We start from the raw sequence: 16,584 nt of genomic DNA on the forward strand, positions 1-16,584 counted from the left end.
CTCTAAGATATAAGGCCTACCCTAACTCCCATACAACATATTAGTACACATTTGCACCACACTGCATTGAAATACATGTTCTGTTGTCTTACATACAGCATTTTGCCCCAATAAAGTCACTATTTATACTTCTTACAACCCAATTAAGTCAGCTATATACACATATGGACAGTATATGGTAAACCAAAGTCCCAGGACAGAAAAGCAAATTTAAACTTCTATGAGGTAAAGTTTATTTACTTATTTGCCATTACTAAATGTAAAGCATCCTTTGGCAAGCATCAAAGAGAAAAGGATGCAAGGGTAGCCAATGTCAAATCAACTGTCAAAAACAATCTAGGTGCTCATCAAAGAATGAAAGCATCATCATGGTAATGAATGTATAATTATAGACAAACTCACATTTATGTTTACCGGTTTATGCACAGACATTTCAATCAAATTTATTATTGTGGACAGATTTCCTGAAACAGTGTGCTTTCACCAGTACTATTAAGAACACTGCACCTCCCCCAAAGTTTCCAGTATTTCTCGTTTCAGATGAACAGTGCCACAGTAGCAGTCATTCTGCTATAGCAGAATATCAAGACATACTAACGAACAAGGAGACTGAATAGAAAGGAAGGAAAGGATTTTCCCACCGCTATAAAACACAGAGAATGAGCAATGCTATTTCCAATTAACACCCTGCTAAAACCCGGCAGAGACCTTTCCCCAAGGCCTCGGTGGACGCGACGTTGTTCAGGCCTTTTTTCTAAAATGCATCCGGAACAACGCTGAATTTCGCTTTCTCATTGACCTCCCCGCCACGACCCCGCCGCAGCCCGGGGAGCCCGCCGCCCGCCCGGGGCCTGGCCCACACCGCTCCTTCCGCACGGAGGGGGCGGGGGGGCAACGGCAGAACTCAGGCGCTGCTGACCGCCCCCCCTTTCCCAGGCTGAACCACAGCTGCCTCCCCAGGACACCCCAGCAACGGGCCGGGCTCGCCTGGGCCGACACCCACCGTGAGGGCCGGGAGCGGGCGGCTGCCAGCGAAGGTCACCGAACGGGGACGGGCTCCGCTGCCGCCGCAGGGGATGCCGGGAAAGGACGCGCCAACGAGCGAAGGGCTCGGCCCGAGAGGCGCCGCCGCGCCGCGCAGCGCCCCCTACGGCTGCGGAGGACGAGCGCGCCCTCCGACCCCCGCCTGCCGCCGGCCTGAGCTCGGTGCCGCCGCCACCGCTGCCGCCGCCCCTCGGGCCCGGGAGCGCCCGGGGCAAGCAGGCTGGCGCACAAGGCCTGGCCCGTCCCTGCGCCCCCTCAGCCGCTCCAGGGCCTCGCCCGGCCCGCACGGACACCCACACTCAGTCCCGGGGTTTTGCCCATTCTGCGCCTCACTCCCGCTTCCTGAGAAGGGAGCACAGCAAGTGTTCTGGGCAAGGAACAACGCCGGGAAAGACCCGTCGCGCGTCTTCATGTAGCGTGTCGCTGAGGGAATGGCTTGTCCTGGAGGACCGGGAGGCACCCGCTGGGTGACATTCAGGCGGGCTGAGGCGTCTGCGTGCCTGCGGGCCACTTCCTCCGGGCGACGGGAAGGGCAGGGCGACTGGGAGTCCAGAGCGGCTCTCGGCCATCGCTCTGTGGGCGTGAGGGGGAAACTGACTGCCCCGCGCCTCCTGTGCCTGAGAAGGCAGGGAGCCTTCGACCGGGAAGAGCACAGGAGGGAGCCGGCGACGACGCCGGCGGCCCGCCCTCCGCTGCGGCGGCAGAGCCAGGCGACGGGCCGCGCGGGTCACGTGACGGTGGGCGCGGGCGGGAAGAGGGGCGGGGCGGGGCGGGGCGGGCGCGCGCGGCGGGCGGGAGCCGCGGTGCGAGGCGCGGGCGGTGGGCCGCGTGCCGCCGCCATCATGCTGCGGAAACTCACCGTGGAGCAGATCAGCGACTGGTTCGCCATCGGCAAGGGCGTGACCGCCGTCGAGTTCTTGGGCGAGGAGGCGCAGGCTGGCGCCCTGCCCGCTCCCCCCTACTGCCCCCCGGGCCCCCTCGCCGCACGGGAGCCCTTAACGGCCGCGGGGTGAGTGCGGGGCCCGGGGCCTCCGCTCTTGGCGCTGGGGAGGTGCTGCTCACGCCCTGGGTGAAGGGCCACCTGCGAGGGCACCGGTGGCCCCCCCTCTCCTGTGCGTGTGCCCGTGGCCCCAGGTGTGCAGTGCGTTTCCCCAGGGTCCGGCTGCCCCCTCCGGCTGCCCCGCTCTGCGAGGGCTCGGGGTGCTGCGGTTGTTGGATTCCAGCCTGACACCCTCGGTAACGCTCGTGGCTGCAGTCCAGGTGTGGACTGGTGTGGTTTGGGGGGTTTAATCCTTCAGTTAGTTTCTGATTTGCTGCTTATCTCTATTGCCTTCATCATAACTAGACATGGTGCGCGTAGGATTTGCTTCTCTGAGGTGCTTTAGTGCTGTTGCGCAGCAAGCGCTGTTGAAAAACTGTGGAACAGTTAGAAAAGACCTGGTTTATTCTGATTCAGATGTGTAGCTTAGGAATTTTGGCAAGTGATAAATAAAATGAGATTCAGGTGCAAATTTACTTGCTCATTAGGGAATAATATTCTCACAGAGCGTGTTTTTATGCATTTAATTATTAAATCAGCGAGCAACACTGCTGATTCGGGCTGATCTTTGTTTTCCCCTCATAGTCCCTTAACAGTATTACTGGCTTTTGTCATGTTGTTTTCAGTGCCTGGTCCTTGAATGTTGAATAATTATTTTACACTACATAAATTTTTTGACCAGTGGTATTTCAGGTATTATTTATAACTAAGCACTTTTATTTTGAATAGATTCATTCTTTGTTTATACCAAAGTTTGTAAGCAGATACGCTTTATAATAAGGAGGTGTTACCTATCCTATAATGAATTAAACTTGTCAACAAAGTTATGCTACAAATTTGTGAAAATTTCATTTCTTATCTGTTCTTCTTCCTTCTTCTAATGTTCCTCTCCAGCCAGCAATTTTCCAGCATTAAGATACTGATGTCACCTACAGCAGGTGTTCTCAGTTACTTCAGACGGAATCTTTGCTTCCCTACAGGAACTTTTGTTTTCTCTGAGCAGCAGTTAACAGTCTGTTTTCCTGTACCAACTAGTATGTGTTTTCTAACTAAACTGTGTATGTTCATTGCTCTTGTGACCTATCTGAAGCTTTGAAGTTACCAGGGCAAAGCTAGTTCAAGGTATATTGGCATGTCACTCCTTGGATGCGCTTTACTCTCAGATGGCAGAGTTTACAGCCAAGGAGGAGAACTGTTACGTATATTTGCACAGCAGCCAGGTACATTTGGTTTACACTAGTGTCTGGATATTGGGGGGTGGGGAAGACTTTCCCCTGGATGCTGCCTAAACTGGAAGGTGTTGTGGCAGTGCATAGTAATCTTAGTATTTAGATCAGGTTTGGTTAGTGTATCCGTGGTGGCTATAGAAAAGTGTTTTGTATGCACTTTCATGTACTAAAGTCTTTTTCAAAATTAGCTGGAGGTACAGTCTAGAGTGAGTGTCTTACAGCAGTATGGGTTGCTGTGTTTCAGGAACTCTCTTAAAGGGTGTGCATTGGCTCCTGAGAAAGAATGAACCTTTCACCTAACATCTTAACAGCAGATATTCTGACAGTTGAGCAAAGACTGTTCAGGCTATCAGTTTCTGTCTTTGCTTCAAGGAAAGGACACAACTGGTATGTCAAAGTATCTATCCCATCTCATCCTTTAACGTGAAAGTGCTGCCATTAGCAAGCTCTGTATCTCTGACTGAGAACTACTGGGTCTTGTGCAAGTAGTTAAAAGTTTTCCAGAAGTGACTGGACAGAATTTTGTAGATTTTTAAGCTTATTTACTGTGAATGTAATGCCTAAACCCAGTATGCACGAGGTGTCTGGGACTTCTCAGTTCTTTATTTAGGTGCCAATTACATTTCTGTAGTGCTTGGGAAGGGTTTGACTAGAGATTCTTAAACCCAACTGAGGACTAAGCCACTGACATCTACTAAGTAACACAGAAGAAATTAGCAAGATTCATTAGGCCTTTTGTGCCTAGGCAGAGGCAAATCTTTTGGTTAAACAGATAGTTCTTTACACCCAAAAGGCTTAGCAGATACCCTTATTGTGGGGTTTGACAGTTGCATTGAGAGAGAAGTTATTTTTGCAGTGGTTGTGTGGGGGTTGTGGTTTGTTTGGTTTTTCTTTCCAGTCTGAGGAGAGGGGATATGCATCCTAAATAGCCATTTATGTAGTGTGGACAGAATTAGATATGTATGAAATCTTTGAGCAGAGACAATAGGTGCGTGTATGTGCTGCTGCAAAATGAAAAGCTCTGTAAGAAGGTGTGTTTGCTTAGCTGTGTCTTATTTCCATACATGCTTCTGTTTCACAGTTCTGGGAATGTGCTTGCATCTGGAGAGTTTTTGTAAACTTGAAGAATCTTTAAAAGGTTTAGATTCAAGTAGGAAATGCTTAGATTTTATTCACTGGCTCTTAAAGAGTTTGAAGAGCTGAAAACAGAAGAATTTCTCTCTGTTGAGGCTGTTTGTAGCATAACAGTCTATTTTAATACTAACTTCAGCTCTTGACTTCTTCCTTGGGAAAATCAAAACCAAAATTACTTCAAATTCTTCAATATTTCAAGCCAGATATATTATTATTGAGGGAGACTGTCTTCCTACTTCTTTTGTCTAAGTTTGTATGTAAGAATGTGTAGGATTAATACCAAATTGGTAACGGTAATGACAGGTGTGTTATTGCACACAAGTGTGTGTAATAACTAATATTTTACAAAAATGTTACTGAGACTGTCCAATGGGATCTAAAAGCCTCACAGCTCCCTTAAGAAGAGATGCAGAATGTGTTCTCTTCTTTTACCAATGATGCCTCATTTTCCAAGGCTTTTAAGATTATCTTGTTCTCTGAACTACCTCTAGAATAGCAATATTAGTAATTGAGCTTGTTAGGGAAAGATAATAGTTCTCAGAAATTGTGGTTGGAATTTTGATCCTTAAATAGCTCTTTGATTAACTTTTTAATTCCTCTGATTATTTTCAACTGAATGAAAAGAAATTTAGACCCTTAATTCCTTCCTTGTTATCAAAACAATTGTGGTTCACGTTAAAACACTTAAAGGCTTAAGTGTGGAAAAGATGGTTATTCTCTCTTTGATTTCTTGTATTTCATAGGTGTAGCTTTCACCAAGTTTAGCCCTTTTTTATAGCCAGCTTATTTGGCTAAAAACATTGCACTCTGTTCTGCCTGACACCTGTGCAGGTGGGAGACATTGCTGCCCTTTGAAATTATTACCGCTTGCTTTTCTGTCACCGGAGTGGTTTGTGTCAGCTGCCTGCCTGTGTCAGAAATATCACCTGTGTTAATGTAAAGAACTATAGTTTCAGATCACCTCATGCAAATCATGTAGGCCATAAATAAAAGTGCTTAAAGAAACAGTTGAGTTTTCACACAGTAATCTTCAGCGGGGAAATGATGGCTGGCCTACAGCATGTTACTGCTATCTGATATAGCTGAAATCTAAGTGCAAGCTAAATTCCAGAAAACAGCTTGTCTTAGCTGGCGGACTGAGGTACGGATTCTCTTAGTAGCATGTTGTGGTAAACCTAGCCGATTTCTTTAAAACGTGTTTAACTTTTTTAGTTTGTCTTCTTGCTCTTACACCTTTGCTTTTTCTGTGCTTTTCTCTGCTTTTTAACTAGAGAGAATGTACATAATGCTTTCATTAGATGAAAGTGCTCGTGTTCCATAAAATTACTTCTCATTTCTGTTTTTGAAAAAATGGATGAAGTGTGGTCTTAGCGGATGGCATTTTCTCAGCCTTTGGATAATTTTTTTTCTGTGCCCTCTCCAGTTCCCATTTTGGTTTCTCCCTCTCCTTTCCTCTCTGAGCGTGGACATTGGAACTGGATGCAGTAGCCTGGTATCAGTTTCATCAATAAAACATGCATATAAAAGTAGGTAAGCCTTTTTGTGCATTTCCCTAGCATTGCATTGGGATTTAACATTGAATTGGCTATGATGCTTAGATAATTTTTTTTTTAACTTTTATTCAGTGACTGCCTTTTAGCATATGTTGATGGTCCTTGTTTCTGGACTTAGAAGACTGCATTTGCTTATACTAAAGTGAAATTTGTGAAGAATGGTTAAGTTGTATCGGTGGTCATCTTGTGGGTTTGGTTTTGTTTTCTTTTCCCTACCTGTTTTTGATGATCATAAAGGTACGTGGACCTTGCATGTTCACTGGCCTACCATTTTCTATAAACTAAAATTTGGAAGCTAAATTTTCAGGGCTTTATTCACCTATTTTCTAATAGAAAGCTGTGAAGGTACAGTTTTAAGAAACTAATTTATGTGAATTACCGTTGCAGGAATCTTGCACATTTGACCAAATAAAAACTATTTTCTGAAACCAGCGTTGTGGACATTAATTCTCAATGTAATATTAATTCTGCTAATGCCTTTCATGTGCTCAGTACCTCTTACCTTCTTTCTTACGGAAAAGGTACTTGAAGTTTAAGTCTTTGGGGAGCTTTATCAGTGAGGAAAAAACTTTTTTTCAAACCATCCTGCCCTCATGCAGGGATCCATGTCTGGACTGTTTAGAACTGCATGAAAAGAATCTGATACTCTTTATTCTGCTTCAGTAGGGCAGAGTAAGTAGAGAGCAACACTTTTGTTATTTATCCACAAACCGACAGCTGCACAAAAGGAGGGCAAAGAGTTTATACCAGCTTTGAGTGCAGATATAATGAGCTTGCACATGCTTGTGAAGTTTTGTGTGTTTAGTTTATGGAAAGCGCAGGGACTGGTTACTTCTGGTGTTGAGCTGCAATTTTTTATTATTCTAAGCCTGTAGGAACTGATTTACTCCTCTAGTGCTTTGTCAGTTAGGTATATGCAAGAGTTACGATTGTTTCACCTTCTGCGTATATTATATGTTCCACTACCCTGCATGAAATGTTCTCTAGATTGTAAGTTTTCCAAAGGTTTCTTAAAATAGTATTTTTATCTTTTATGAAAATACTGTGCCATTTGTTTCACCCAATTTATGTTGCATTATTAGTAAATTCTTTCTTGGGTGGGGGATATAGCTGTGGAGCATAAAGAAATACCTTTCAGTTGTATGTTACCAACTTCAGGAAATCTGAATATCATCTTCAGTATGTTTGAAGAAAATACCAGAGGAAGCAGTTTTCCTCTGTGTTTGCAAAATAGTGCATTTTGTGAATTGGGCCATGTGAGTCTTGCCCGTTTTTTTTTATATGATGTGGCAGACAGATTAAAAGCAAATCTGGAGATGAAGAGGTTACATAAAAGACATGTAAAAATTGTTTACATACGGTGATGGGAGCCCAATTGGAAATGTAGCAAACTGAGTTCTGGCATATGTTTTCATTGATTTTCTGCTCTAATTGTCTGCTGTGACTGTAACTGCTACATATCCAATCAGTCTTGTAAAACTTTATCATGAACCCACAATGATAGATGATAGCAACTGAAAAAAGTGAAATTTTGTTAAATTTAAAATGATCACCTCTTGCTTTGCAAGTGATCTGTTGACTCTTTTGCTATTCTAGGAAAGTACTGTCTGATTTGATCAAAATGTTTAGGTTTAATGTAGAGTCTGGGTTTCAGGATAACATCCAGTAAGTCAAATGAAGTACAACTATTTGAAATTAAATAATTGATTAATTTCTTAAAGAATAGAGAGCTAGTTGTTAAATGTCATTAAATATGCAATGTTTTCATTTAGTTGTCTACCTTCACAGTATTTCAGCATGTGCAGAGTACAGTTTGGAAAAAACATAGAAACAGTACATGCAGCCTGTTACAACTTCTGACATTGTTTTCATTTTAGAACTTATTCTTGAAATTAAGAAATAACTGTTCAGCTCCAAAAAGTATTATCAGTTTATTTGGTATAATTGCTATTACATTAAACCATTTATCTTACACAGTATAAAGTTCCCATAGAGCCTAAAAGCTATGTGGCAAATACAGAAGTTTTTGCCTATCACTTTGTGGATTGATGCTATTTCAAAACATGGAAAGCAGACTTTTCTTGTTTAAATACATCTAGCTGTATATGGCTAAAAAATAAAATGCTTCAGAGCTTTTTCAGAAAGATCTACATTTTTGGTTAAAAGGTGCCTTCAAACACAACATCTTTAAGGAACTGTGAAGGTAAGAGGAGAGTTCATATTTAAAGTTTGTATACTGCATACTAGCTATAATCAAGGATTTTAATTTCTGAGCTTGGAAAAAGGGGACAATGTCACATTTCTTATTCCTATGTTTGTGAATGGCAATCACAAGAAAGGAATGCAAACAGCTGCATAGCTTTTTGAAAGAAACACAAACAACTTAACTTGATGGGTAGTAATAGGGTAGATTCCAGATTCTATGAGAGACGGTGGGAAACATGCTTCGTGTGTTTTTGTCGACATAACTTGAAACCGTGGGGATTTCGTCTCTGTCCGATTTGTTAGAACTGTCTCCACGCAGGCTGAAATGTTCAGAGCAATTTGTATTCCATGCATCTACCAGTTGGTCTTGTTGGTTTTCTCTCTCAATGGTAGTAAGAAAATCTTTTAAAACTTGCTTGAATATGTAGACTATTTCCCAAGGTAAAACATCATTTTCTGCCAAAACTTCACGAAATCTAGAAACAAACAAAGATTGAAATCTAATCATCAGCACTGAAAACTCTTCTGTTTCCTTTCTGCTCTTTTGAGGGGAGGGGAAGGAGGAGGAAATGACTGCATTCTGGTGTCATTTATTTTTTGCTGCCACGTTTCCCCACACACCTCCCCAAAAAGATTGTAAGAGGAAAAGAGCTCTAACAATGCGCTGGATGTGGTCCAGCTATTATAAAGGTTGAAAGCTATTGTTATTGGGTATGCTTTTGTTTGGTTTTTTTGTGGTTGGTTTGGGGTTTTTTGGGTTTTGTGATTGGTTTGGGTGGGGGTTTTTTTTGCGCATCTGGGTAACTTGATTTAAACTGACTTTAGCCTTAGGTATATTCTGGGTTTTAAAAGGCACGTAGGCTTGTTCTGTCATTTCTGCGTGTCCATAGAAAATGTATTTAAAATGCAGGCATAGGAGAATTTTTCTTTCTAAAGTGGGTGGGGGTGGTGTGTGTTTGTTTTTAAAAAAATTGGATTTTTTTTTTTGACACTGATTTGCTACTTTCAGAAGCTTTCAGGTATTTGGGGTTTCTGCGTAACACTGCATTGCATTAGTGCTTTAATTTGATTTTTGGTTATTGGGTTACTATTTAATATACATATTGTGGATAAATAACAGCAAAAACTGAAAGTATGGGAAAGTCACATGTTTAAGCATGTGAGACTTCCCTTGTTTTGGATTAGACAAGGAAAATCCTGATTAAAAACTTCATTCAAGTACAACGTGTTAAAGATGTAATTTCTAAAACATCTGTAAAAATGTGTGCCAGTTGCTGGTCGTTGTTACTTTGGCAGAAAGAGCCAAATATAAGCTTGGATTAGGTAGAAGAAACATTTTACTTGTGATAGAGTATTCAGAGTTTAGAGAAGTATGAAACAATTACCTGCTGAGAACAGTTCCTGTTTGGCAAGGCTGGATTTGCGAACACAGAACTTCGAGCTGCCGTTGCTCAGTAGCTGGAATTGTTGCTTGAGGGTTTTGGTAGTTTTTCAGCCAGTTGTAATCCATGCCAGTCTTCTGGACTTTTTGTTCATTTTCAATCTCTTGCACTAATCTTTCACGCTCTTTCAGGTGCCATTTCAATTCCCTCAGTAGGGTTTTTGTAACTACTTCTGATCCAGGATATCTTGTGGGTTTGTAGGAATCATTTTTTGACCATTTCATCCAGCCAAAAAGTGGCATTTTTAAGCTGTGAGGGGAGAGGGGAAAAAAAAAATTGCTTATTTCTGTCTGACTGATAGTATTTATACCTATAAGCTTCCTTCTTAGCAGCTGAATGTTTAAAGGGAAACTATTAATTAATAGAGTCTACAGTATTTTGCAGTACAATATAAGTAGTATTAACAATAATTGCCAAGCCATAATTAAATCTGACAAGGCTTACATTTTATAATATTTTCTGTCTGTTTTCTGAATTAGCATAACTATATGACATTTACAGCATTTGAAAGTGCGTATCTATCATCTTGGAAATACTTCATTTTTTATCCTGATAGTTTATATGATTTAGGGTGGGGTGGGAAACAAACAAAAAAAACCCAAGCCAAAACCAACCAACCAACCAACCAAAAACCCCAAAACCCCCCAACCCAAACAAACAAGAACTGCCCCCCCCCCCAAAAAAAAAAAAAAACAACAAAAAAAACCCCAACAAAACACAAAGCCCCAAACCTCCAAAATCGGAATTAACCCGTACATTTAGAAAGTTAAGTGCTGGAATTCCAAGTTGTCTGTTTATAAAACTTCTGTATAAATTTTTATTTTAAATAAATTCTTGTTTATATAATCAGGGAACAGGAATGTGGTGGAATAGGCTTTTAAATTGCAGTTTTTTACAAATCATGCAGTCACAAGCATACTAATTGAAATAAAATGACATAAATTACCTTTGCAGTTATCTGTGAACAGTGTTGTTTCAGGTGAGTTTGCTTGAAGCTCTCTTATTCTAGCATATCCTGTTTCCAGGCTGTTACTACTGCTGGAAGAAAACAACGGTTTTTTTCTTTTTTCTTTTCTTTTTTTCTTTTTTTTTTTTTCATTTACTCAAACTGTGCTTAGAAAAATGACTTTCTGTGCTGAATATGACAGTTTAAGCTGCTTTTAAGGTTCTTTTTCATCCTCTGTACCAGAGAGAAGTAGTAATCCATTTAACCTAACATGGTCTCTCAAATACTTTCTACAAAGTCCATTAAGATCTCCTACCTTTGAATTGAGTTCTGCCGATGGCAGCAATTTAAAAAAAGATGGTAACAATTTCAAATGCTTGTTGCTAAATCCATCCAAAGGTATTGTTGGTGGTGAGATGAATAATGATAGTCTGAAGCAACTACAGACGTGCTTCTAGCTAAAGTTAAGGCTGTCGTATGATGTGATGTTTGGCTGTGCATAGCTGTAGGTCACAGTTTAGAGCTGTATTTTCATGCCTGTAGAGTGCTAAAAATAACTATGTTGCTTTTATCATCAAACTAAACTTTCAGGCCATTGAGATGCTGGAAGACTTTTCTCCCATTAGAGGGGGATCAGGCTGTTCTACTGTCATTTTTAAACAGCTAAGAATAGTCTTTCTCTAGTAAAGATCATCTAAAGCCTTTGTTAAGTGCGTGTTGACAGAAAAGAGCTATTTCACAGTTGCTCGGGATTTTGTTGCTATATAAAATACTTCTTCTAGATGAATTTCATCAATCTCATGGTACTACACTTTCTCATTACTGTGCATAGCTGTTAGCATTTTTAATTAACATTTCAAATGTGTTTAAAGAAGCCAGTCTGTAACACCTACGGTGTGCCATGAAAGACACATTAATCTAATTAAAGGAATAGAATGATAAATAGATGCAAATTGAGGTCAAACTGATCTAAAAAGCCCAGAATTGTAAGTCTTACCATAGACTTTGCTTCTCTCTCAACTGGCTGTCAGTTGCCTGCTCCAAGATTCATTTTCAGGGATGGCATTGTGCACACTAAAGGTCGCTGAAGCAGCCATTTTCCGTTCCAGTTATCTGGTCTCTTCCTATTAATCTAAACAGTAGGCATGGTAGACGAAATGCCTTCTCTTCTGCTCTTTCTTGGACTGTCTTTGCTCCTGTAAGTATTTTTCATTCCTACTTTTTTGCCTCCACTGGTGTGTTGAACTGTTGGGAGAACAAGGGTTCTGTAAATTTGTTCTAGATGTCATACAACATAAAGGATGACGTGTATGGCTGTTATTAAACCTGATACTACTTACACATTGGAAAAATTCAAATGTCAGTATTAATCCTCTTCAACTGGAAGGTTTTCACATTGCATTGTACGTGGTACTATGAAAAAGGAAGGGAGGTAGGTTTATGATGACAGAACTGTCCTGACAGATTTTCAGATGAAATTAAAATGCTCCTTGCCACCTCCTTTACAGCACAGTTAACATGTCAGCACTCTTTTTCCACTGTATCAAATCAGAAAGTAAACTGCTGTACAGTATGAAACTATTGTGGTGTCTGCAAATTAAGGAGACATACTCTGGAAAGTGTGCAAATTAATTGAGAAGCCTACAACAGTCTGTTTTGGTTTGGGTTTTTTTACCTAATCTGTGGTTGCATCATCAAATTTTGTGAGGCAGGATACTGAGAATGGTATTTATCTTTCCATTGGCAGGAGAACGTTAAAGCTGAAAATTGGTATTGCTTCTACTTTTCTATGCATTTTAATCATAGAATCATAGAATCGTTTAGGTTGGAAAAGACCTCCAAGATCATCCAGTCCAACCATTAACCTACACTACCAAGTCCACTCTAAACCAATCAAGGGTAGACTAGACTAAACCATGTCCCGAAGTGCCACATCTACCCGTTTTTTGAACACTTCCAGGGATGGTGACTCCACCACCTCTCTGGGCAGCCTGTTCCAATGCTTGACTACCCTTTCCATAAAGAAATTTTTCCTAATTTCCAACCTAAACCTCCCCTGGCGCAGCTTGAGCCCATTTCCTCTCGCCCTATCGCTAACTACATGGGAGAAGAGACCAACACCCACCTCACTACACCCTCCTTTCAGGTAGTTGTAGAGAGCGATAAGGTCTCCCCTCAGCCTCCTCTTCTCTAAGCTAAACAACCCCAGTTCCCTCAGCCGCTCCTCATAAGGCCTGTGCTCCAGACCCTTCACCAGCCTTGTTGCCCTTCTCTGAACACGCTCCAGCACCTCAATGTCTTTCTTGTACTGAGGGGCCCAAAACTGGACACAGTATTCCAGGTGCGGCCTCACCAGCGCCGAGTACAGGGGGACAATCACCTCCCTGCTCCTGCTGGCCACACTATTCCTGATACAGGCCAGGATGCTGTTGGCCATCTTGGCCACCTGGGCACACTGCTGGATGTAGATCTGTATTCAGGAATAGATGACTGCTCATGGGAGTCTGACATTGGGAACTGGAACTTCAAAGTAGAGCAGTATTTTATGCAGTGGCTGAGCAGTGATTAATCCTTGAAACTTTGTGGAGGGTTACAGTTCCATCCAACTATCCCTAAATGTACTCATGGTTCTGCAGTGCTGCGTTGGGATGGAAGTTTTGGCTCGACTTTGGCTCACAGTGGGTCTGTTCCCTGAAGGCAATACTGAGTTGTCTTTCTTAGTAACTATAGTTACTGTTATGATTTCACCTTGGTTGGGGGAAGGCTATATTTTGATTTCTATCAATTTTTAGACAGTTTATAAAATTACAATAATAAAATTAAAAATGATGTGAAGTCTTTACTACTTACCTTTAGGTTTCTTGCCCCCGTTTTTTTTAATGTTCTTTAACTCTCTCATTATTGGGGAAAAATGTTTTGGTATCCTTAAGATTCATCTAGCAGTCTTGCCCCTTCCTTCAGTCTGTAAATTTAGGTAACTCAAAGATGCTGTGTTTTTAAAAGTAGTCTTAAGCTTCTGAATATCTCTTGTCCTTGGCACTTCATTTCATTACTCACTTCTGCAAATTTTCTAAAAGTTTCAATCCTAGCACTTTAGCTTTCTTATTGTAGCATACCAAACCAATATTTTTATAGTTTTAATTTCTGTTTTCTGAATTTTTCTTTCCTGGTATTAGTGACTAAATCACATTATAATACTTGAGTAAGACCATAACATTAGTTATATAATGATGAGTAATTTTTGTCTTTTAATAAGCCATAATTTACTCTGCCATTGCAGCAGAGCAATTGTTTGCTAATTGCTTTTTTCCCTGTAAATTAACCCTAATTGTCTGTGTGTATAATATAAAATGTAAATTGAAGATTCTTTGAACTTTTTTTAAACTTCCCTTCAACCTCCTTATTTTATGTTGTTTTCCTGATTTTACAGGCAAGGAATGTGATGAATTCCTGAAGCATCTGTTGTTTCTATAACTTAATTGTCTTTGAACTGCAGTGAATGATATCTCCACTTATGTAGGTAAATCAGAAAGGGTGTCTTTTCATATAAGCATTTCTTACGCTTTTCTTAAGATAACCATTCCTTTTTCTGTCACGTATTTTAGGCTTGTTTTCTGATGCTGTTCTCAAATTGAACTGAGGGAGCAGCAATTGTTGCTGGAGCCAAAGTGCAGATTTCCTTTCATCAGTCAATTCAGACAGTTTTAGTGGTCTTTCCTTTCTTACTATGATGAGTCCAGGATCATCAGCAAAGAGCCTTATTCCGAAACAATAGCCTTTCAAGAGCGCACACTAATTGAAAATTGATTGGGTAAATGAGGAAATAAAGGTGGCAGCCAGTGGATAAAATGGGATCTCTTGCCTTGCATGTAAGACACACAGGTTATTTCTTTCCATTTTAAAATGGCTATGTACAGAACAGACTTTTTAAAAAACTTGGTGATAGCTTATTTTTATTCTTGGTACCAAAACAATGTATTCCAAAGTGTGCATGTCTTCCTCTTTCTCCTATACTCATTATTCTGCACCCAGCCCCAAGTAAATGGGAAGTTCACATCAAACAGCTCTTACTTTTTGAACTAATTGTCAATCCTACCAGTTTGCAAAGATGTTTCTCACTTAAGCAGTTGGCTAGGAGACTGTGTAACCTGGTTTGTGGAGATGTTAGAGGAAGGGAAGAGAAAAGAGGAACATCTCATTTTTCTTCTTTCTTAAGAGAATACAAAATACTTTTTTTAGCAATTCCATAAGCAATAACTAGATGATTGTATTGCACTGTGTGTATGGTTTCCACTGCAGATTACTCTAGCTATGTAAGTTAAATACTCATGTACCTCTCAGAAGCCTTTTTCTGAAGTAACAGTGGAAACAGAGGCCTGTGGAGAAGCGCTGATTGCATGGCCATGGAGCTAGATGTGTTGACTTGTGTCTCCTGTGTCTTCAGACCATATGAAGAATAAATGCTTCGCTTGGAGTGGTTGAATAGAGGTAGGCAATCTAAAAGTTTGCATGGCAGAGGTCGTGTGTAAGGAGGTTGTTAAACTTTTGCATCAGTACAGGTGAGTGAAGACAACCGCACGTGAAATGATGGAACAATCTAAATGCATGTCTGCGATAGTGACTCTGCTTTGTTATGGTGAGGATTTCTTGTGAGTTATGGTGGATATATTTGGTTTCCCTATGGCTTTTAGCTGTGCTGGTTTCATGACATTTGGCTTACAAATACAGAAGCGAGGAATTGTTTAGGTAGCTTAACTTACATTCCCATAGTTATGTGAGTACACAAAGTAAGCATTATTTCCATGAAATTACTCTAGAATAGATTAATATGGAAAGTTGTAGGGGTTTTTCCCCTACGGGCTTCAGTAAACATAGACACAGGCTCTAATTTAGAAGGTGATCTTCACAATGACTGACTGTGGATCACCATTCAGAATAACGAGCATGGCCTGGTGCACATGGCAGAACAGTTCCTACTGGGGCCATGTGCTCTGTTTATTTTTTTTTTTCATCCTTAAATTAAATATGAGGCATCTTTCCATTTACTGCTTGATTCATTCTGGTTAGAAGGAGGCTTATTTAGGGAGTCTGTTACTAGTTCTTACTTGGCTGAGGGGAAAGGAGCATCAATCTGGTGTGGTATTAGCACATGTCATCTGTAAAGAATTCCTCCTAAGACAGTGCTGCATCCATGGTGGCGGTTACGTTCTGGATGTGTTTTGTACTGAAGAGATGCATCTAAACCTGACACTTGCTGTGAGAACCCTCAGTTTCAAAGTGGTTTTGTTCAGCCAAGGGTGTGGCTTGGTGTGAAGGCGTGGAAGTCCAGTTCATGGCTCTAATCTTTAACCTGAAAATGACTGGTACTCAACATGTCTCATCTGTTCTAGGAATTCCTCTTTTGCCTCTTTCTGTTTGACATCACAGTTGTGAGGGGGAACTTGACGATTAAGATATTCTGGGATCAAATAACTGGTCTGAGGCTGCAAAGATTTAGCATTTACTTAAATTAGAAGTATTGCTTGCTTTTAAAGTTCTTCAAGGTTAAAACCTCTGAATCTCTCCTTGTCAGTACTCTTGCAGCTTCGTATGTTACCAGCTAGGAGCCCTCAGCTCTATGTTGAAGGCATAGCAGGACTATCTGTAGTTGTAAGAATATTTATGTACAGTTGTGATGTAAGTACAACAGACAACATATGGGTTTAAACAGCTGAAACTTACCACAGGGAAACAGAATGAGTCAACATGGGATGCATGTTCTGAGGGTGCTGAATATACCTGGATTTTGGCTTTGTTGATACAATGGCGAAGCATAACTCCAAAGGAGTACTTGAAGAATAACACTGAGGTGGTTTTGTGGATGTTTACAGGAAACTTGCTCTAGTATAAGCAGTAGCATTAGAGGAAAGTGGATTCTTACTTGAAAATCATCATAACTACCCTTAATACCAACTACTTTAGAAGATGGGACTGTTTATGGCAAGGTGATATT

General features: G+C 41.0%; 2 protein-coding genes across 2 annotated transcripts in view; one reads left to right on the forward strand and one right to left on the reverse strand.

Moving 5' to 3' along the window:
* The first annotated feature begins 1,886 nt into the window (after window positions 1-1,886).
* LOC104027376 (ATP-dependent RNA helicase TDRD9) overlaps window positions 1,887-16,584 on the forward strand; it is an 89,576-nt gene continuing 74,878 nt past the window's right edge. The window contains exon 1 of the mRNA XM_075712450.1: window positions 1,887-2,053. Coding sequence (XP_075568565.1) covers window positions 1,887-2,053 — 167 coding nt within the window. The remainder of the gene's footprint in view (window positions 2,054-16,584) is intronic.
* Window positions 8,383-9,888, reverse strand: LOC104038818 (RD3 like). The gene is made up of 2 exons (XM_075712451.1): window positions 9,590-9,888; window positions 8,383-8,680 (listed from the first exon to the last, which is right to left on the reverse strand). The coding sequence occupies exons 1-2, from the start codon at window positions 9,886-9,888 to the stop codon at window positions 8,383-8,385; spliced, it is 597 nt and encodes a 198-aa protein (XP_075568566.1).

This window comes from Pelecanus crispus, chromosome 6, assembly GCF_030463565.1.
Source record: "Pelecanus crispus isolate bPelCri1 chromosome 6, bPelCri1.pri, whole genome shotgun sequence".
Classification (NCBI taxonomy): Eukaryota; Metazoa; Chordata; class Aves; order Pelecaniformes; family Pelecanidae; genus Pelecanus; species Pelecanus crispus.

Bases quoted from the DNA above. Each gene is read 5' to 3' on its own strand.
- LOC104038818 (XM_075712451.1), bottom strand. From the start codon at position 9,888: ATGCCACTTTTTGGCTGGATGAAATGGTCAAAAAATGATTCCTACAAA. The intron at 8,681-9,589 runs GTAATTGTTTCA...GTTTGTTTCTAG, and splicing joins ACAGGAACTGTTCTCAGCAG to ATTTCGTGAAGTTTTGGCAG.